Raw genomic sequence first — 21,900 nt, forward strand, 5'->3', positions numbered from 1 at the left:
AAAAGAAAATGAAAACAATGTTTGCAGTTGAGATAACTTTTATTATAATTATTTATATTCTATAATTATCAAGAATTTTTTCAAAAAATAATGTTCAAAATATGTTAATATTTACAATGTATTTATTTTATTACATAATAGTCATCAATATTTAGTATAAAAACTAGCTAACCATGTAATATATATATAAACAGTTAAAATAATGCAGGATTTAACTTACAAATCCGTTTTAAACAAGTTTTTTTTTAAATGTCAAAATATATAATATAATAAAATTCATCCGATCAAATCTAAATATTATTTTTATTTAAAAAAATGTAACTACATATTTTGATAAAAATAATTTAATCGCAATAAAGAAATTTCTCATACACTCATTTGAAATTAGAAATATAAAATCGAAATAGGTAAAAAAAAATTATTTTAATAATAATACAATAAAATAATGTTTTGGTGTAAAACGATAAAATATCATAGAAAAATATATGTATAGGATTAAGGAATTATTTACAAAGATGTATATTGAACATTATAAACTAATGATATGAGAAATTTCTCTCCAGTAACTATAGAGAATCTTAGAAGGTTGACACCTTATATACAAACCCATCGTTTAAAACTATGGCCGCCAGATTATAAATATAAGAAAAGCCTATTAAAAAAAAGAGAAAAGAATTTTTACAAATTAATACAAGGGGTATGCCAAGATATTCAAGTCTGTATGATTTCCATAGGAAATTGTTTGAATTAAGTATAAATTATCTCTCTAGGAAAAAGGGGAATCGGAGGTTTGGCATTTCGAGCATTCATCTGCTGAAAAACAATATAAATAATTGTTGAATATATTATAATTTAGAATATTTATTTTTCTCATTCATCTTTGAATGTGTGGAAATGCATTTCATCATGGAACCTAGGCAAATGTAAAACAACTGGGGTGCTCGAAGGAGGGAATATAGTAGACATAGATATGCAGATTACCGGGAGTCGAGGCCTGTGCTTTGATGCGGAGAAAGGGGTCTTCTGAGGAATTATGCCCTAGGGAAACCCGAGAATGGAGGAACAGAAAACAACAAATTAGATGGTGGCGGGGATCCAGAAGTCATGGGAGAACGTGATGATGTAGTACAGCTCCAATTAAAAAAAACTACTTTTATCCTTTTCGGATCAGACAGTAACTAATCTAACAAGTTCCCAAGCTCCTCGCATATTCATCTTCTCCCGTCTCAATCGGGCTTTCCACTCCACTCTTCCATGTCTCTGCACAATCCTAATGGGGTTGCACATACCAGTTTCAACCGTCGGATCTAGTGCTGGGTCGTTTCTTGTACCATCTTCCTTCTTATCCACCAGCTCTTTTCCTAATCCAGCTGGAGTCGGCTCATGCAATGTCCCGTCTACCTTAGGCGTCACGTTATCCCATGACCTCGTGATCTTTGCCACAGTTCGATTTGTTGTCCTCTCTCTCTTCCTCCATTCTTGGTTTACCCTAGGCTCCTCAAATGACCCCTTTCTCTAAATATAATGCGCACATACTCGACTCCTGGCAGTTTGCACATCTGCTGCTCCATATTCGGCCGTCGACTATGTTACCTCCTTCGAGCACTCTAGTTGTTTGGCGCTTGCCTAAGTTTCAAAATATCCAGCTTTTCCTCATCATTGGAAATTTTCTACTTATGTAAGTTCATCCATATAACATTTGAATAATTCTAAGAATAAAAATTTCCTATTCCTTCTTTCTTTTTACCTTACTTCCTTCAACTTCACTTACAATTTGAATCACACTATTAAATTTATACTTACATATAATTTCCACAATAAACTGTCAACCAATTAATTACATTCTTACACTAGGATTTAGAACGGGATATAAAAATTAACGGTAAAAAATAAGAATTTTGCTTAATTAAAAAATATTAGTTAAATAATAATGATAAAAACCAGCGAAATTTCTACAAGAAATCACAATGAGAAGCAAATAATTATAGGAAGTACTCTTCAGAAAAAATAGTATTATAAAAATTTACCATGGGTCTCATCTGCCTAGCGACCAACGCCATTTTACTTTTGTGCTTTTTGCTAATAATGTGCTATATTATATAAAGAATATACTTAGTTTTAAATCTAGGAAGAATAAAATATAAATTGTTCTAAATAGCAGGGATCCCTGCATGAACCGAACCGTTATGCTGAAATGTACATGTGTAACTTTATGAACCTTAATCGTAACCAAACCATTATATCAAATCACTAATAAGTTTTTAAAACTTTTTAAAACCTTGGAGAAAGATAGGTAATATTTAAATCTTAAATTGTTGATATTCATTCTTTTTTTTCGAATTTTATTTTAGTTTCATTGAAGGGGGGATTTTAATTTTATATAAAGAAATATAAATCAATCCACTTAGTTTGTAAGAAATCGTAGGCAAATTTATATTATTAATCATTAAAAAGTTTCAACCCTAATGAACCTTCTTCCTAATATTATTTTTATTCTTTGATTTAAGAAAAATATTCCACCCGAAAATACCTTTATAATTTTTTCTAAAACTGAAATTGCAACTTTTAACTTTAAACTGCTGAACCATTACCCACACTCCTGTATTCGATGAGTAGAGTATGATTTGGAACCCAAAGAAAACATTCTGGTTGTTGGATAATTCACCCACCCACTTCTCCCCTTATATTACTCACAAAAAATTTAGTTTATCTAATAAAAACAATGGTCAAAGGTGTAACAGAGTGGTATGGAAATGTTAAACTTAATGATTTGATACAAACCTCCAATCTCGATAATCTGAAAGCTTTATGAGCAACCATTTTTTTGGTATAAGGAGATTCGTTTTTCTAGTTACTTCATGTTAAAAAGATTGACCCTTATTTTGAAAGAGAAGAAAAAAATAAATAAAATAATTTACTTGATCCATTTGAACACTGGAATTAACCCTGATTCCACAAACAGCACATTGGAAAAATCTTCCTGCTCTATTGTAAAAACAGGGTTGTTGCTGAACGTTTTGATACAATTGTGCATTGAAAATGCTATTTATTTGCATCATTTTCTTGCTGTCTATGGATTTTAGCGGATCATCTGCAGCAGTTTCTTCATTCTCGGTTTTTTGCTCTTTGCTATCTAATTCTGCCTCAGAATTTGGCTCGACAATACTTAGCATGCTTTGATCACCCACTATGTCTGAATCTGAGATGGTGCTAGCATTAAGCAAGATATTAGTCGGCACAGCCATAGCAATTATAGCCGCCGCTTTCTTGGCCTTTTTATTATTTTTGTATTCTTGCCAATTTCCCGATTTCCTTTTAGTATTTTTACCGGTCTTTTTTTGAGCATTCACGACATCGGCTACTTTAATGTTTCCATTGTTGGTATTTATAGAGTCGGTAGTGTCAGCAGTAGATGAAGTCATAACTTCTGTCTTGGCTGGAGCATCTGCATATTCGGACTTAACTGCGTCGGCTAATTTTTTAGCCTTTTCTTTCTTTTTGTGCTTGACACCTAGAGATATATATATATTTTTTTAAATTGTACATATAATAGATTGCGTTTTAGCCTAATATATAGTATAGTAATAAATATTTTTGTCGTATTCTCAATTTATCAATGAATTTGAATCAAATGCTGCTTTCTTTTTAAGTTCTACTCGCGATTTTCGCGAATATCCATCCCTCGAATACTGTCTTACCTTTCAAATACTGATACAAAGTCGATATATTCAATTATCGATGCCACTGGCCGAAATCACGACCATTCGCTATTTAAGAATTATATCATTTACTTAAAGAGCCAATCAAAAATTACTGAAACTAATTTATATTGATAAATCATTTCACTACTTCTTTGCAGAGATAAAAAAGATCTCTAAAAAAAATTATTGAGCATGGAAGAATAAAGATTGATTAAATTTCACCTAAAAAATGCTAAACCTTTTGTAATTTTACGTATAATCTTCAATTTTTTTTCCAAACTCCTTCTTATCCGGGAAATGGCGAAAACAAAATTTTAACTAGGATAATTTTTTTTTCTCTCTAGAGAATAATCTCAATCTAATTTTAGGATTTATTTTTAATGTAAGAATTAAAAAGTTTGCGAAATCAGTCAAGCGGTTAATTAAGATATCATCAGCTTGGTATCGATATCAGTTTATTATCTCTGATTTCTAATTTCCATTTTAAAATCCTCCACTAGTAAAATTTGTGGGATAAAAAAAAATAACCAAAAAAATGAACATCAAAAGAAAGGACAAATTTTATCGTTTTTTTTTGTATTTTCAAAAAAGGAAATCATTATTTCGTGATCATTGTACATTAAAATAATATAGTATAATGATTTTTCTTATTCCATTTTTTTAAAAAAACGTTAAATTAACTAAATTTATCTCCACCAGACAAACACGCGAGGTAAATAGAAAAATCGCTTTATAATTTATGCAAATAAAAAATATTCAGAAATTTTTTTAAAAAAAAAATAAAGAGGATTTCAAAAGCGAAACGATTTAATTTTACATATAATTTTTTTTTTTCATCCTAAGGACGTGGTGGGAAGAATAAGAAATAAATCAGAGTATCGTCGAACCCCCTTTTTTGATATAAAGGTTTAGGTTCGGTTCAGGAAATTAAAATTAACAAAGGTTCAGGTTCGGTTCAAAAATCTATACTGGAGGCTTATAGAATGTTGCGGCATATATTTTTTTAAAGCATATATGATTCGTGAGAACTTCAACTTATTAAATCGAAATATTCAAATCACAGTCATCTGATCTTCGAATAACTAATATTCTAGCTATAAAAATATTCAAGCTTTTTAAAATAATATATTACAAGACACAAATTAAAATAACCATGTATCATTTTTAGTGTCTATCTTATATACAGTATAACCTGTCTAATTTGGTTTACCATGGGGAAAAGGATTATTGCGCAATTTCGACAGGTGCCCAATTTATCAAGATTTTTTACATTTTAAAAAAAAATATTTTACCATCTGTTATAAGTATATCTATAGTTTAACAAAAATGTGAAATTATTTTCAATCATTTTTAAATAATATTTTTTATTTTTGAATTGATCAAACTTACGAGTAAAAATGCGTTATTTATTTCAACTTTAAATCAATTTTTGAGCGCGTTTTTTTCCAGTTTTAAAATATGATACTGGAAATGTATTACCATACTTGGAATACCTACCCTTACGAATTTCAGAAAATTTCGTTGTTTCCCCACAGATTTTTTGTATAAATTCTAAATGACTCAAAGGATAACGGGCAAAATTGTCTACAATTCATAAGATAGGTATTCTAAAAATGCTGGAATACATTTCACGTAAAATCAGATTCTTTTAAATTAAAAAAAAACGGGTTCAAAAAAATAAGACATTGACGCTAAACATATACATAAACTTTTTATACAATAATAAGAAGGTACACATATATAAAATTATTATAAATAGTTGTATATATGAAATAAGAATAAAAATTAATCGAGGCTGTGTCCTAAATCAAAAAAAAAATTCTCAAAAATTTTGCGAATCGCAAGACTTTCGGGAGATTTGCGAGATACGAAATATGTCCCGCATACATTTATTTTCAATTTTAAAATGTTTGATGTGAATGATTTACTATTTCTATTTTTTATATTATTTGTTGATACGACTGAGCGTAGAAGAAGGCATAGATTTTTAGAAGGCCGGTATATATGATATTATTTATATTATATGTATTATTTCTAGAGATCAAGGACTTTTTAAAATATTTGATAGTTTTCCATCTTATCCTGACAAATTTCGTCAGATGTTCCACATCACATGCATGTGGAAACATTCAACTACATTCTTATGAATTTGGAGTCTATAGACACAGCTATAGTTATACAAAAACTCTATTAGTATGAAGCATCGACTATATATAACACTCATGTATGATAATTTTTTTTTTATAATCTGTATATATTTTAGATATTTGACAACTGGTATGAGCTTTAGAAAAATAGCATTATATGCAAAGATAGGAAAAACATCAGTAGGCACAATTGTCACAGCAACATGTAGGTTATTATGGGCAGGTCTAGAGCCCAATCTCTGTTTACCAACAGTTCAACAGATGCTTGAAATATCAGCAGGATACTTCAGGAAATCAGGTCCTCATATAATAGGTGCTATTGATGGAAAACATGTCAAAATAAAACAACCTAAAAAAAAGTGGATCCACATTTTATAATTATAAAAATTCAATTCCATTGTGATTCAAGGTATTTCAGATGATAAAGCTAGGTATTTATATATTTTCTAAATTTTAATTCTTTTCTAGATTCATGTTGATAGAAGTTGGGTCCTGGATCTATATCAGATAGAAGTATATTTTCTAAAAGCCTATTTTATGAAGGGATGATCAGAAAAATCATAAAGATTCCCAATCCAAATTTTTTACCCTCAACAGATATATTATCACTTTACGTATTTGTAGGTGATGATTGATGCATATCCTTTAATGGATTTTATTATGAAACCTTATAAAACAAATTTGAATGATAATAAATTAAATATTAATACAAAATTATCAAAAGCCAGAGTATCTATAGAGATGCTTTGGCATCATGAGTGCCAAATTCAGACAGCTTTATAAACCATCAGAAATAAATATTACCAATACTATACAAATAGTTAAGGCTGACTGCCTATTGCACAAAATTATAATTGATCTTGAGGGAAATCATGTTTTTATTTGTCAAATTTATATAATTTTTTTATAAATATTCAATAAAAAATGCAATAAAAAGCGTTGTTTTGATTATATTGTATAAGTAAGATATTTGTAATTAATTTAATGAGAATGAATAAATTTACACTTTTTAACATTAAATATAAAAATATACAAAATATGTTAAACATATTATAAATATGGTATTAAAAATTAAGATATAAGAATATAATATGTATAAATTATTACATATAAATAGATATAAATTCTGAAAATTTCATTTCCATTTCTCTTTCTATACGATTAAAAGTTGTTTGGAAGGATTTAAAAAATCCCTGAACATGATGAATATCATCATATGATACTTTTTTGCAAAATCTATTTCAAAAATAAATAATTATTAAATATAATCAATATTTATCTCTAAATATATCAATCTTTTCAGTATCATATTTTTTAATTTTGTTTATTCTTTTAGATTTAAAATTTTCCAAATTTTTCTTCTTAGAGGTACAATGAGAAATATTTTCTTTATTTGAATTGTCTAACTATTATTAAATTATTAAAATATATAATAAATATTCAACTTCTTATATTTCATTCTCAGACATATTCATGTCTATAGGACTAAATGAATTAACTATATCATTTAAGATATATTGTGCATTTGGTTCATCATTCTAAAATATAGTTTATTATATAGATCTAATTTCATGTTATAATGCCTGTGATGATGTTTGAATATTCAGCACATCTTGAATGATTGGTCATAATCCTAAAATATAGATTATTATATAGTTCTAATTTCATGTTATAATACATGTGGAGATATTTTTTCATTAAATAGAATCCTTAGATAGTTTCAAACTGAAACTAGCTTCAGAATGCTTACAAATATCTTCAATATTTTCTTTTAGCCAATAATAATCCTCAATAAATTTGAGTTGCTTGCTATTCAAAATATTAGCACCTTAACCTAAAATATAAATAATATTTATATATATTTATAATTATACCTGATTTTAGCAAAATTTTTTTTTATTTCTATAAGTAAGATCATATCTCTTACCAATCTTCTCCCATTTGATTTTGCTACCAGCGGTGTCTCTGTATTTAAGGTCATTAATACACCACAAATATCTATAAGGTCTTATAGTTTCCATCAATTGAAATTTGTTAGCCATTTTTATTCTCTCAATTCGCAAAAAAGGAAAAAATGATTAAAGTTTTATGAATCGTATAATTTTTAATAATCACGCAATTTGCGCAAAATCGAAAAAATCATTTAGGCCAACATTTTAATATTCCATTAAAAATGGCTTATATTATTTTTTACGTTAGATTCGGGCAAATTGCGCGAGATAATTTTTATGGAATTTTTGATATTTAGGACACAGCCTTATGAAATAAAATAATCTCATCTTTATTTGGTACAATATGTTTTATTTGCATGGCGGTCGATGATGTCTCTAATCAATGACAAAGAGTTAATTTAGAAATATTATAATTTTTAGCTATGCTCTTTGAGTATCATGATTTAGAAATTTAATAGCCTCAATTCTTTAGGCTGTGTCCTAAATATCAAAAATTGCATAAAAATTATCTCGCGCAATTTGCGCGAATCTAACGAAAAAAATAATATAAGCCATTTTTAATGGTAAATTAAAATGTTGGCCTAAATGATTTTTTCGATTTTGCGCAAATCATGTGATTATTAAAAATTATACGACTCGTAAAACTTTAATCATTTTTTCCTTAAACTTTTGCAAATTGAGGGAATAAAAATGGTGAACGAATATCAATTGATGGAAACTATAAGACCATATAGATATTTAGGGTGTACAAGTGACCTTAAATATAGAGACACCGCTGGTAGTAAAATAAAATGGGAGGAGATTGGTAAGAAATATGATCTTACTTATGATGAAATAAAAAAAAAATTAGCTGGAATAAAGGCAAAGTTTAATAAAATTTTTGCTATATCCACAAAATCAGGTATAATTATAAATATATATAAATATTATTTTATATTTAAGGTTCTGGTGCTAATGTTTTGAATAGCAAGCAGCTCCAATTTATTGAGGATTATCATTGGCTTAAGGAAAATGTGGTTGATATCTGCAAGCATTCAGAGGGTAGTTTCAGTTTGAAACTATCCAATGATGCTACTCATAAACAAATATCTTCACATGTATTATAACATGAAATTAGAACTATATAATAATCTATATTTTAGGATTATGAGCCAATCATTCAAGATGTGCTGAATGTTCAAACATCATCACAAGCATTATAACATGAAATTAGATCTATATAATAAATATATCTTAAATGATATAGTTAATTCATTTAGTCCTATAGACATGAATATGTCTGAGAATGAAATATTAGAAGTTGAATATTTATTATATATTTTATTAATTTAATAATAGTTAGACAATTCTAATAAAGAAAATATTTCTCCTTGTACCTCTAAAAGGAAAAATTTGGAAAATTCTAAATCTAAAAGAATAAACAAAATTAAAAAATATGATACTGAAAAGATGGATATATTTAAAGGTAAATATTTATTATATTTAATAATTATTTATTTTTGAAATAGATTTTGCAAAAAAAGTATTATATGATGATGATATTCATCATGTTCAGGGATTTTTTAAATCCTTCCAAACAACTTATAATCGTATGACTGAAAAAGAAATTTATGAAATGAAAATTTCAGAATTTATATTTATTTATATATAATCTTTTATACATATTACATTCTTATATCTTAATTTTTAATACCATATTTATAATGTTTAACATATTTTGTATATTTTTATAATAAAATTTTTTATATTTAATGTTAAAAAGTGTAAATTTATTCATTGTAGCAGTCTTCCTCATTAAATTAATTACAAATATCTTACTTATACATTATAATCAAAACAACACTTTTTATAAGTAATGAATGCAACAAATGCCCATTTTATAGTGATCATAAGCAAATGAACAAAAAAAAATCCTAATAGGAATCTAATTAAATCTCAAAATTTAAGTTAAATGAGGGAGCTGCCAGAAATATCAAGAGCCAAAATTGACTGTATATTATACTTGTAGAGAAACCTAATATAAAATATTATTGTATAAAGTTAAAAATATTTCAATCCTGAAAATGCTTCCCCTTGACAGAAATTGTATTGGTTGGAATAAATATGGCTATTGCTAGACAGAGGTTCAGTACTCTCTAATTCTCATCTTGTTTTCGAAATCGATCATTATTTTGAACTGAATAAGCGGAAAGAAGTGTATTGTCAAGTGCTTCAATAAAAAATCAGGGTCATTCCATGACAAATCAACCACGATTCGGCCGACCCCCTTCGATTTTTTTAAAATTTCGTAAGCAAAGAAAGGTCAATGTAACTAAGAAATAGCCAAAATTTTAGCCTCCTGACATTTATATTTTTGAAGATATTAGGGTTCAAAGTGGCAAAAATGACGTATTTTTACCATTATCTGCCTTCATTCAATTAAGCATATCTTAAAAACTACATAATTGTAAATAACAAATTTAATATCAAAATTACGTACAAAGATTCTACTTTTAGATAAAAAAAATTTTTTATTTTTTTTTCCAATTTCCGGTCATTTTATTTAATATATAAGGACTAAAACAATTTTTTGGAAATAATACGACCTTCAATTTTTTTAAAAAATTTAGTAGACATTATTAAACTCTTCCTTTATATTTATAAAAAAAAATTGGTCTGGGACGCTGCCATCTTCATTCTCAAAATCGATAAAAATGTTTAGAAAAGTGTATAAATATTTCCCTGAAAGGGGGCGTCTTTGTATAAAATTATATATTAATCAGTTTTTAATGGTTTTTCTTGGACTATTTGATATAATTTAAAGGATTATTTATCTTGTAAGTGAAAATAACAATAAATGGGGCTTTCATTCAATTATAGAAATTGTCTATCGATAAAAGAAATTCAATTTATTACTTTATTATAAAATTTTTTGCCCATATAACATATATTTAATGAATATTAATAAAATATATTCAACCAAGTTTATAGTTCTTGAATATATGAATCATAATCTTATCCATTTCATAGACGCCAAAAATAATATCAAAATTTTCTCTACTCAATTTTTTAAAATAATTTGATATTTTTAAAATATTACAATTATGAAATTATATACAAAATAAAAGTATTATCATAAAATTACCCAAAACAATATAAATATTGGATCGGATTTTCTAAAATCGGCATAGCCTTACTAAATTAGAATAACAATAAATAAGTGTTTCAATTAATAAAATAAATAAAAATTTTAAAATTGATTCGCGCCCAGCGAGATCATTTGTCATTAAAATTTTTAATCAATTAATTTTTATATTTAAAGAAACTAATGGTTGGTACTTAGAGATATTAATTTATAAAACAATATTTATTAATTCATATTTTATCATTAACCTGTCAAAATGATTATTTTATTATATCAAAATGTCAAAATGATTATTTTATTATATCAAAGTACAAGTATTTTTTGTTCATGGGAAATATTTCGGGCGCGAAAGGGTTTTAATCATTCAATAACACATGCTCACTATATTAATTCATTTTTTAATAAATTTCTTGGTATTTTGATTTCTATCAACACCTAACCCCAAGCCTGGAAAAACTATAGACGAATATACAGTTAAAATTGTACAAGAATTTTATTGTATGGACGAAATAAGCAGAATCATGCCAGGCAAGAAAGATTGCGTTTCGATTTTGACCAAAGACGGAAAAAAGAATACCATACATAAGAGATTAATTTTAGATAATTTGAAAAAAATTTATATATTTTTTAAAGAAATGAGGCCTGATGTTAAAATTGGTTTTTCGAAATTCGCAAGCATTCGCCCAAAAATTATATACTTGTTGAAGGTAGTGGTACACATGTATGTGATTGCAGCTACCACCAAAATTTAAATTAATGATCATTGGATCAAATTTAACCAATGATATGTTGCCCTTTAAAACATACAAACATATTTTACACTTAATAATTTGTAATTGGCCTCAACCATCCAGTTATATGGGCAAATGTGATAATTGTTTAGGGTCAACACATTTACGCGATCAAATAGAAATATTGTTTCGTTCTAAGGACATCGAATTTATAACATACAAACAATGGCTATCCGTAGATAGAACCACTCTTGAAACAATAACCAAACCAGTAGGTGAATTTATCAATGCCTTTTTTAAAAAAAATGGAATCTTTATCATTTTTTTATTTCAACGCAACAATCGTTGTATCAAAACAATCTAAAATTGAACTTAGACGAAGACCAATATTTAATTTTGTGATTTTTAAGAAAACTATAGATTTATACTTTAGGATGAAGTACAAAATTATCATTGGAATAGGGCTCAATCCACTGTTCACCCTTTTGTTATATATTATAAAGATAATTTTGCCAATATTTGTTGCCTAAATTATGTAATGATATCCGAATCTTTGCAACACAATACAATAGCAGTACATAACTTTAAAAAAACATTGCTAAATTTTTTAATTAATAAAATTTTTTGTTTTCCGGTGGATCCGCTGCACAGTATAAAAATCGTAAAAATTTTATTAATATTTGCTATCATGAGATGGATTTCGGGGTACAGGCGAAATGGCATTTTTCTGCTACAGCACACGGGAAAAGTGTTTGTGATGGGATTGGTGGCACTGTTAAAAGATTAGCCTCTAGAGCTAGTTTACAAGGCCTTACTCAAAGTACACATCATATGAATTGTACGAGTTAGCTAAAGAAAATATTAATGTCATATATTTTGAATAGATGACCAAAATAAATAATGATTACGAAGATCTATTACTCAGGGAAAGATTTTAAAAACTAGATCTATACCTGGAACACACAAAATACACACCTTGATTCCAACAGATCTACATAATTTAAAAGTAAAATGTATTCCAATTCAATAGAAAGTACTTTAGAATAGTTATCATATAATGATGAAAGTATAATTATTGAAGAAATATCAGGATACCTAACGTATCCTTATGATTCTAATTGGTGGTTAGCTTTGTTTTAGTGAAAAATCAAAAGCAGGAAGAAATATATATAAAGTTTCTACACCCATCCGGACCTTCTAATTCCTTTACATTTCCAAGTATAGACGACACTCTTTGCTTGCCCAAATGTCATATCTTAACATTAGTTTCACTGTTAAATGCTACTGGCCGTAGTTATACTATACATTGTCGTCACAAGAAAGTAAATGCGCTACCGAAAAATTAGAATCTTTTAAAAGTGAGTTTAAATTTAAATTATATCAATTTTTTTAATATTTAGGGCGCCATATATGAAATGCACAAGATTCTGGTTCATATATTCAAGAACTCGAAACTTAATTGAACATATTTTATTAATATTTATTAAATATATGTTATATGGGCAAAAATTTTTATAATAAATTATAAATAAAGTAATAAATTGAATTTCTTTTATCGATAGACAATTTCTATAATTGAATGAAAGCTCCATTTATTGTTATTTTCACTTACAAGATGAATAATCCTTTTAATTATATCAAATAGTTCAAGAAAAACCATTAAAAAATTATTAATATATAATTTTATACAAAGACGCCCCCTTTCGGGAAAATATTTATACACTTTCCTAAACATTTTTATCCATTTTGAGAATGAAGATGGCCGCGTCCCAGACCAATTTTTTTTTATAAATATAAAGGAAGAGTTTAATAATGTCTACTAAATTTTTTAAAAAAATTGAAGGTCGTATTATTTCCAAAAAATCGTTTTTAGTCCTTATATATTAAATAAAATGACCGGAAATTGGAAAAAAAATAAAAATTTTTATTTATCTAAAAGTAGAATCTTTGTACGTAATTTTGATATTAAATTTGTTATTTACAATTATGTAGTTTTTAAGATATGCTTAATTGAATGAAGGCAGATAATGGTAAAAATACGTCATTTTTGCCACTTTGAACCCTAATATCTTCAAAAATATAAATGTTAGGAGGCTAAAATTTTGGCTATTTCTTAGTTACATTGACCTTTCTTTGCTTACCAAATTTTAAAAAAATCGTAGGGGGTCGGCCGAAAATCTCATTTTTTTTTGCTCATTTGACGTGGAATGACTCATCAGGTTTTATGATCTTCATCTGACAATAATATTTGCTCTCGGAGATCATGATTTAGACACATCTCCTTTGATTTCAATAAAGAAAATTAGAGAATCCAAAATGTCGTGATAACTTTCCTAATTTAAAATCGTGCATCATTAAGAGATGAATGGAAATCGCCGAAAAATGCATATTAATTATATTTTAAACAAGTTTGCCATTTTAAATTTCGAGGAAAGAACAAGGGGGGCCGGGCAAAATAAAATCAGAAAATATTAGCCAGAGTTGACATAGAGTTTGATCGCAAAGATGCATCAAATGAGAAGTTTTATTGTCACACCAGGAGAATAGGGTATAAAATTATTTCGATAAAGGGTAATTCAAGTGGAGAAAAATAAAAATTATTCTCCTCTGCATCTTATGATGCAGCCAAAAAACTTAAATTATATAATATAACCTTTTTATTTAAAAAATGATATACTACGTGTCCTATAGTGAAGGTCAACGGTCCGGTCCTATCGGTCTTGGACCGGGACCGATCTTTTTTTGAGGACTGTGGTCCGGATCAGTCTTTTTATCTTTTACGGTCCAGACCGTGGTCCGGACCGGTCTTTTATTATTATTTAAGTTTGCTTTACTATTCAATTAATATATTTTATTTTATGATATTTTTTCTAGATGAGTTATTTTAGATTTTGTTAATTTTTATTTTACAATATGAAAACCATAAGTTTGTCTAAGAAACATTTTACTTATAGTCACAATAAAAAACATAGAGTATGTGTTCACTGCAGTACCAAATTTAATGTATCGTCAGCAACAAGTAACAAAATAATTGTTTATAATTTTTTAAGCAATAAATTAATCAAAATAAGCAGTATTATTATTAAAATATTTTGGTTATTATTTATATAGTTCTATTTTTTCTTAAAACTGTCTGAATAATTCATTGTCAAAATAACTTAACCTTATTCATAATAAAATAATTAGGTACCTTAAGCAGACATCTGATAAAACATAAAATATATATTTCTAATGATGAAAATGAAAATATCTCAAAATCACAATCTACTCTTAATTTTAATATGCCCTCCACAAGCACAAAATCACTTTCTTCAATACCATTGGATAAATTTTATTGTTTATATAATACTCTTATATTTAATAAAATGATAAAACAAATTAAATTAGGTTAAAAAAGTTTTTTAAACAAATAAAAAGTCCGGTCATTTAGGACCACGGTCTAGATCGATCTTTTTCTTAAGGACCGTGGTCCGGTCCGAGGATATCGGTCCAGTTCGGACCAAAGACCGGACCGTGACCTTCACTAGTGTCCTATTATAAATTTTAAAAATAAGTGTCCAACCTTTAATGTGCAAATCGTATTGCACGACAGAGTTGAGATGAACGCTGCAGGCCTCGCAGTAAAATTGGGATACCTTACAATTGTCGATTTTTACAATCTTCCCTATTTTAAAAAAATATAAATAAATTAGTATAGTGTGTGTGTATATATATAGTATTATGAATATCTTATTTACTTTGTTGGTGCACTCATATAATCCCAAATGAAATCCCTTATAAACTTAAACCTCTCTTAATAAATATTTTTAAAAATTGGAATTTTGGGGAAAATTCCTAATTAAGCTATCTCAAAAAAATCGTTTTTATTTGCGCTCACGTGAAAGAATTATGGCGCCAAATATTTCCAAAAGAAATTAATCGCTAACTTCGTTTACATAGAAAATAAAAATCATTTTTAAACCAATAAATTTATTGAAAAAAATGATCGTATCTTCTATCAACTCATAAACATGTGAATGAACGAATCGATTTACCTTCTTCTACCGCCTGTTTAGCGGCTTCAAAAGATTCGGCCCGCTGAATGTGTCTTTCTGTTTTGGTGTGGGCTTCGTGGAGATATTCAGTAAGAAATTTCGCGTTACACGCTTCGCATTTTATAGTAGCTTTAGCGTATTTCGCCTTCCTTCGAATATAAAAAAAAATTATTCACTTTTAGAAATAATCACATTCATATTTCATTTGAGTAAGGACTAGGATTAAAAAAAAAGATTTTCAGTTTACCAAATGCAATCTTTGGTTAGGTTTTTTTAATTCCTCAATTCCGTTTTGCTGTTGACATCCATGCGCATGCCCATCATCGACCATATGCTCATCCGATTATTATAGGGGCATGAGTTAGAGTCAACTCAAAACATTATCCCCCCCCATCACCAGATTAAAAAAACTAAGTTACAATAGGTAGCGTGGCATGGATTTTTTAAAATCGTTTTCATGTAAAAATAAAGATTAAATGAATATAAAATTGTTGGGCTAGACACTTGGAAACCACAACCCATCGAACCCGGGGTAATATGGACCTGGAGCGGTTTCAAATCCTCTAGGAAAATAGGTTTCGATTAAGTTCCTTGTTATCAAAATTTCCGCTAAATAGAGTCAAAAATTTTCACATTCATGGTGAGCATGTTTTTTCTCGTAAAAAATATTCATTTTGAAAAAAATAAATAATATATTTTTGAATTTTGGTAGAAATAAAAACATCATATATCATCCTCAAAATATTGGTTATATATTATATATATATAAGTGAAATAAAGAAAAGGAAAGGAAAACTCAGTAAATGTAATTACTAATTAGATTTGTGGTAAAAAAAAATAAAATAAATCCCTATCATATCATCTCTGTCCATCCATATCTATCTAAAAAAAAACTAGTGAAAAAAAATGTAATTAGATTTAATACGAATCACTCAAAAAAATATATAAGGAGTAAGGGAGGGATGGTAGATGGGATAATATTAGTTTATATTATTATTATACGATAATATAATTTTTGATCAATACCATTTTTTTTTGTTGCTGGCAAAGTGGCAATAGAGTATTAAAACACATTATCTATAACTGCGAAGATGTGTATTTATTTATATTTATACAAAAAAAAATACCACAAGTTGAATAAATTAAAGTAGGAACTACCAGTGCTCATAAATAAATATTATTTCTATATTTATAACAAAAAAAGGAGAAGGGAGTGTTAATTTTAATAAAAAGGAGTTTAGTAAGTAGTGCCAAAAATGTAAAGCACATGACGAATATCGGTTTGGTGTTCCGGTTTGTAAAAATAATAATATCGGTTCGGGTTTAACCTTTAAAACCCGGTTCGAGTATTTCGACAAATTACGTATAAAATGAGAACCCTTTTTTTTAAAAAAAAACAACTTTATCTAATAAGACTTCATAAAGAAACTAATGCCCATTTAATCATTTATTAATATACTGTTGTCAAAAAGCCAGATTTGGGTATCAAGATTTTAGCCAAAATAATATTGTATAAACCTCAAGATTCGGCAAGTAGAAGCCAATGACATATAATAATATCTAGACTGACGATGCATTCATTAAAAGTGTACGTCAATAAAAACAGCTGGGGACGCTATTTTGAGTAAAAATTTTAAATGAGAAGCCAATTTATTCCTACATCTGTGATGCAAACTTAAAAAGAATTGATCATCGAGATAATAAGGAAACAAGTTATCAATTTAATAGTAGTTTTTAACATGAGAGAATAATTAAGATATATGGGTTATCAATGGCGGGTCCAGCTGATTTGCATTCAAATGCATTTTTATGGATGCATCGTCAGTCTAGGTATAATTATATGTCATTGGTAGAAGCCCAAACCTTTATGCCATCCATGAGCAGAATCATCAGACGTACAGAATATTATCTTGGTTATAATCTTATTCGAGCCGTTTTTAAAAATCGACCCGAATCGGGCTTTTGAACAACAACTAACTAATAACCTTAAATTCATAATTTATCAAATAAAACGGTAGTATTTTAATCAAAATAAATAATTTAAATGAATTTTCATTGAACGCCGTGGTAAATTTATTTATATCATATTTTCGGAATTGATTTATAATTTATAAGGAAAATGAAGCTTTTTTTTATGGTTGAGAATATTCATATAGGTCAACTTGGGTAGCTGGGCATTTCCACCCATAGCCAAATACGAAAATAATTAATATCGAGAATGCCGATTTCAATCAAAAGTGATAATATAAACAGTTTAAAATATCAAGGGTTCAAAGATCCTTTTCCAGAGGTTCGGTTCAAATGTCAAAAAATTTTTGAAGGTTCAATAAAAAAACATAACAATTTAAGCGGTTTGGATTCCTGGGAAAAAATTGTGTTTTTAAATTTTTCCTTTGAAATATGCTATTAGCCGAATAAAAATTCACCCACCCAGAGAAAAAAAATCATGGGTGGTCCTAAAAATGTTCATCTCTTCAGCGGGTCGCTGATAAAATTAGAAATTATTGTTGACAGGATGACAATTTTGAGAAATAGTTTGAGTCTTAGATCACATGTTTTTTTTTAAAAATAAACAAAAAAAGGTAGATGCTCTGATCCCTCATCTACCGGTAAAACAAAAAATAATTACATTTTTGAAAGAAAAAAATAATCGATTTGGAATAAAATAAATAAAGGTAGTTTGTCAAAAAAAAAGAGTGACAATTATTTAATTAAGTTAAAGTTTTTAAGTGGCAAATTAAAAAAGATAATAAATATAAAAGCGATTTATTTATACTATAATTAATTTTCATTTTTCAATTTAAAGCCAGCTGGGTCAAACTGTGGGAGTTCTGCCCTCTTTGACTAAAATCCCTATGCACCAAACTCATTTCCAGCATCCATTCTCTAGGATTTAATCGGACCGAACTGTTTACTCAAAATGGATGCTCTAAAAGGTGATTAGAAAATATAATCCATGTTATGAACGGGACACGTATTCAAGAATGTGTATCCCAATGAATCCCTGACAATTTTTTTGTTGGTTTAAATGTATGTGGAAAAATTTATATTGAAAAAAAACGAATAAAAATAATAGTCCAAAAGTTTATGGAAGACAAAATTGTCGAAAATTTTGGGGTAAGATTGCAAATTGTGGAATACAATGAAAAAACATCCATTTTGAATATTTTTGTATAACTATCCGAACCGCGTATTGATCTTAAATTTTTCATTCGGGCTGGATTTGGCTAAGTCAACATTTAAATTTTCCTCCTCTTAAATTTGATTTTGTAAATATTATTTTTTTTGGAGAAATTAACACCAAATATTTTAAAAAAAGCGTATCCAATATTTTTTCCGGTCTTATTAGTAGTTATACTTGTAGTCTTCATTATGAAAAATAAATTTTGTGTTGTCTTTAAATGCAAGTATTTGCAAATCGTTAAAATCTGTTTTTTTACATATTTTTTAGGTGAGGGATTGTAAATGCTTAAAAACCAATAATATCCATATGATGTGGCTTTACAAATTGATGATGAATTCTAATTAGTTTATCAATATTATAATTTTACAATATCTGCTTTGACCTCGTATTTTTTTTTAATTTCTAATAATATTAAAGCCATTCTTATTTTCTATATTTTAATAACTAATTTTTGATTTAGTTGCATTTATTTAATGAATCCAAAAAATCATTAGTTTTTATATATGGGGAATCAAAAAAATTTGAATATCCAGAATTATATAAACTTGCCCTTATAGTATTTGCGGTTCCTATAACACAAGTATCTGTTAAAAGGGATTTTTAGGGGCTAAAATTTATGTTATCGTCACAACGAACAAATATGAATCTACTTATATTAGAAATTATACTTATTATACGTCCGAATAATATTTAAAAATGAGTTATAAACAAATATGAATCTACTTATATTATAAATTATACTTATTATACGTCCGAATAATATTTAAAAATGAGTTATAATTCTTATATATTTTATATAATATATATATTATTCATAGATATTTATGATAAAAATAAATTAATTTAATCTATTTTATAGATAAACAATATTATTATTAGCTTAAGTGATGGCAAAAATTTTAATTAATAATATTCACAATTAAAATCATTGTACGATGGTTGTTGCTTCAATAAAAATAATTTAGAAAAAAATTTATAATCGTAATGAGCCTTTACAATTAGCTGAACCGAAACATTATAAATGAAGGTTCGGGTCCCTCTTATATATATATATATAGATGTTTGAAAATTATACTCGTTTATCTAGGAATTAATTGATTTTTAATTATTTTTTTCTTATATTGTTTTTCTTAAAAAAAACTAATATTTATAACGCTTTTCGTTAACTTGAATGTTAATAAAATTTTAATTTTCTTTCTTTTTATTTTTTTATATCCGCCTTTCTTTCCCATAAGATGGTGTTATATAGCCGATTTTAAATTAAGATTTTGGTTAAAATAATATTAGGCAAGCCTGGAGTTCAAACATTTCTGCCATCTATGTTCAAGAAATATATCGGGCTAGCCGTTGTAAAAAAAATAGATGTTTAACAACGCTACCCATAAGTTAATAATTTAAAGAGAGAGCTAAAGAGATTGGATTGACTAATCCCAAAAAAAAATTTAGGCCGAGCCTGAATTTCGCGATTTTATTTTTAAAGATTACATGTAGGCAAAAATTTATGACTGACTTGTGTAGTAACAGCAGAATTTGGTAAATGGAGTAAAAAAAATATATTTTATCAAATTTTACTTCTCCAGTCTTTTGTTAGGCATGACCGTCGCTTTATTCGCCAAAAATCCGTATAGACTGGGATCCCTCTTAGCGGCCTCGGCCTTAACCGCCTCGAAGACAGGGTCTACCGGGGCAGAAAATGCGGGAGTAAATTGAGCAGGGGGTCTTGTGGGTTGGGGGTTGTAAGTGACACTATTGCCATAGCGCGGGTTGGGGCTGCTGGTTCGAGGATTAAACGGAAAGCGCCTGCCGGGAGGAGGAGGGCGATTCATGGAATAACGCATAGAAATGTTAGGATAGAATCCGGTAGGTCTACCAGGAGAATTTACACGATAAGGAGGCGGATTTGGGCCATTCATAGCTCCAGGCCTCACGAAATTGGACCTGTAAGAGTTGTGAAAGTAATCCATAAGGTTGTTTAAAGTTGGCTCTTTATCGCGTGGATATTGATCGGTAGAAAATACTTCGTCCTTTTCCGAGAGTGTAGTCGTAGCGAGAAGGGCCTTTTTAATGGCTCTCGTCAATTTTTTGCGCAGGTGAAGGTGACGTTTATCGATAGAAGATCGTTGAGGCTTGTGGATCTTTTTCTCCGGGATCGATTCGAATCTCAAGAATTGAAAGGGATTCTTCGATGATAAAAGTGAATTAGGATCGAATGTACAAGGACTGGCTTCGGGTAAGAATAGCGTCGAGTCGAAAGTAGGTAAGCGCGCGAAATTATTATTTAAATCGAGAAGAGGTGGTTTAAACGGGGAATCTAATGGGATGGCGTTAGCGGGGGCTACTATAAATTGATGAGCCCGAGGATCGAGAGGAACGTTGGCGTGCAAGATTTTGAATACGGGAGGAAGCGGGAGTAGTTGGTTAAGAAAAACGGTATCGCACATTATTTTGAAATTTTTTTTTGTATGTTAAAATATAAGAAAATAAAGACACAATTTAAAATCTCGAATTGATAAAAAAAATGTTTAAAATGATGTTAAATTTTTTTTAATCAACGTTTTTTTAGCGATAATTTGCGAATATTTTCATACACATATATATCTTTTTTCGTGAAAGTAAAATATCGATATTTAAAAAAAAATAATTTTTTCTCCCGATATGGTCAATATATTTACAAAATATAAATAAGTATGCGAATTATTATAATATATTACTAAAAATTGGATATAAAAAACTTTAATATTTAATAATACTATATTAGATTTTAATGATTAAAAAAAAATTTTTTTTTAATATTAAATTTATATATATTTTTTTTTAAAATATAATAAAATATTTCATATTATTTTTGCTAAAATTTTGATATTTAATATGATTATTAGGTTTAAAATTAAATGAAATGTTAACTGAATAAGGAAAAAGGTTCGTCTTTTTTTTTTGAAAATATAATATTATTATTAGTGTATTTTACTCTATATTTCACCGTTTTTTTAGAAATAAATAATGAATAATAATATAATTTTTGAATGA

The 21,900-nt window shown here is 27.8% G+C and overlaps 1 protein-coding gene across 1 annotated transcript; it reads right to left on the minus strand.

Moving 5' to 3' along the window:
- Positions 1–293: 293 nt before the first annotated feature.
- LOC135930873 (uncharacterized) lies at positions 294–21,314 on the minus strand. The gene is made up of 6 exons (XM_065467670.1): positions 20,446–21,314; positions 15,690–15,838; positions 15,218–15,319; positions 2,919–3,511; positions 2,028–2,090; positions 294–810 (listed from the first exon to the last, which is right to left on the minus strand). The coding sequence occupies exons 1-6, from the start codon at positions 21,312–21,314 to the stop codon at positions 748–750; spliced, it is 1,839 nt and encodes a 612-aa protein (XP_065323742.1). The 3' UTR covers positions 294–747.
- Positions 21,315–21,900: the final 586 nt, after the last annotated feature.

This window comes from Gordionus sp. m RMFG-2023, chromosome 1, assembly GCF_954871325.1.
Source record: "Gordionus sp. m RMFG-2023 chromosome 1, tfGorSpeb1-WG-v2, whole genome shotgun sequence".
Classification (NCBI taxonomy): domain Eukaryota; kingdom Metazoa; phylum Nematomorpha; class Gordioida; order Chordodea; family Parachordodidae; genus Gordionus; species Gordionus sp. m RMFG-2023.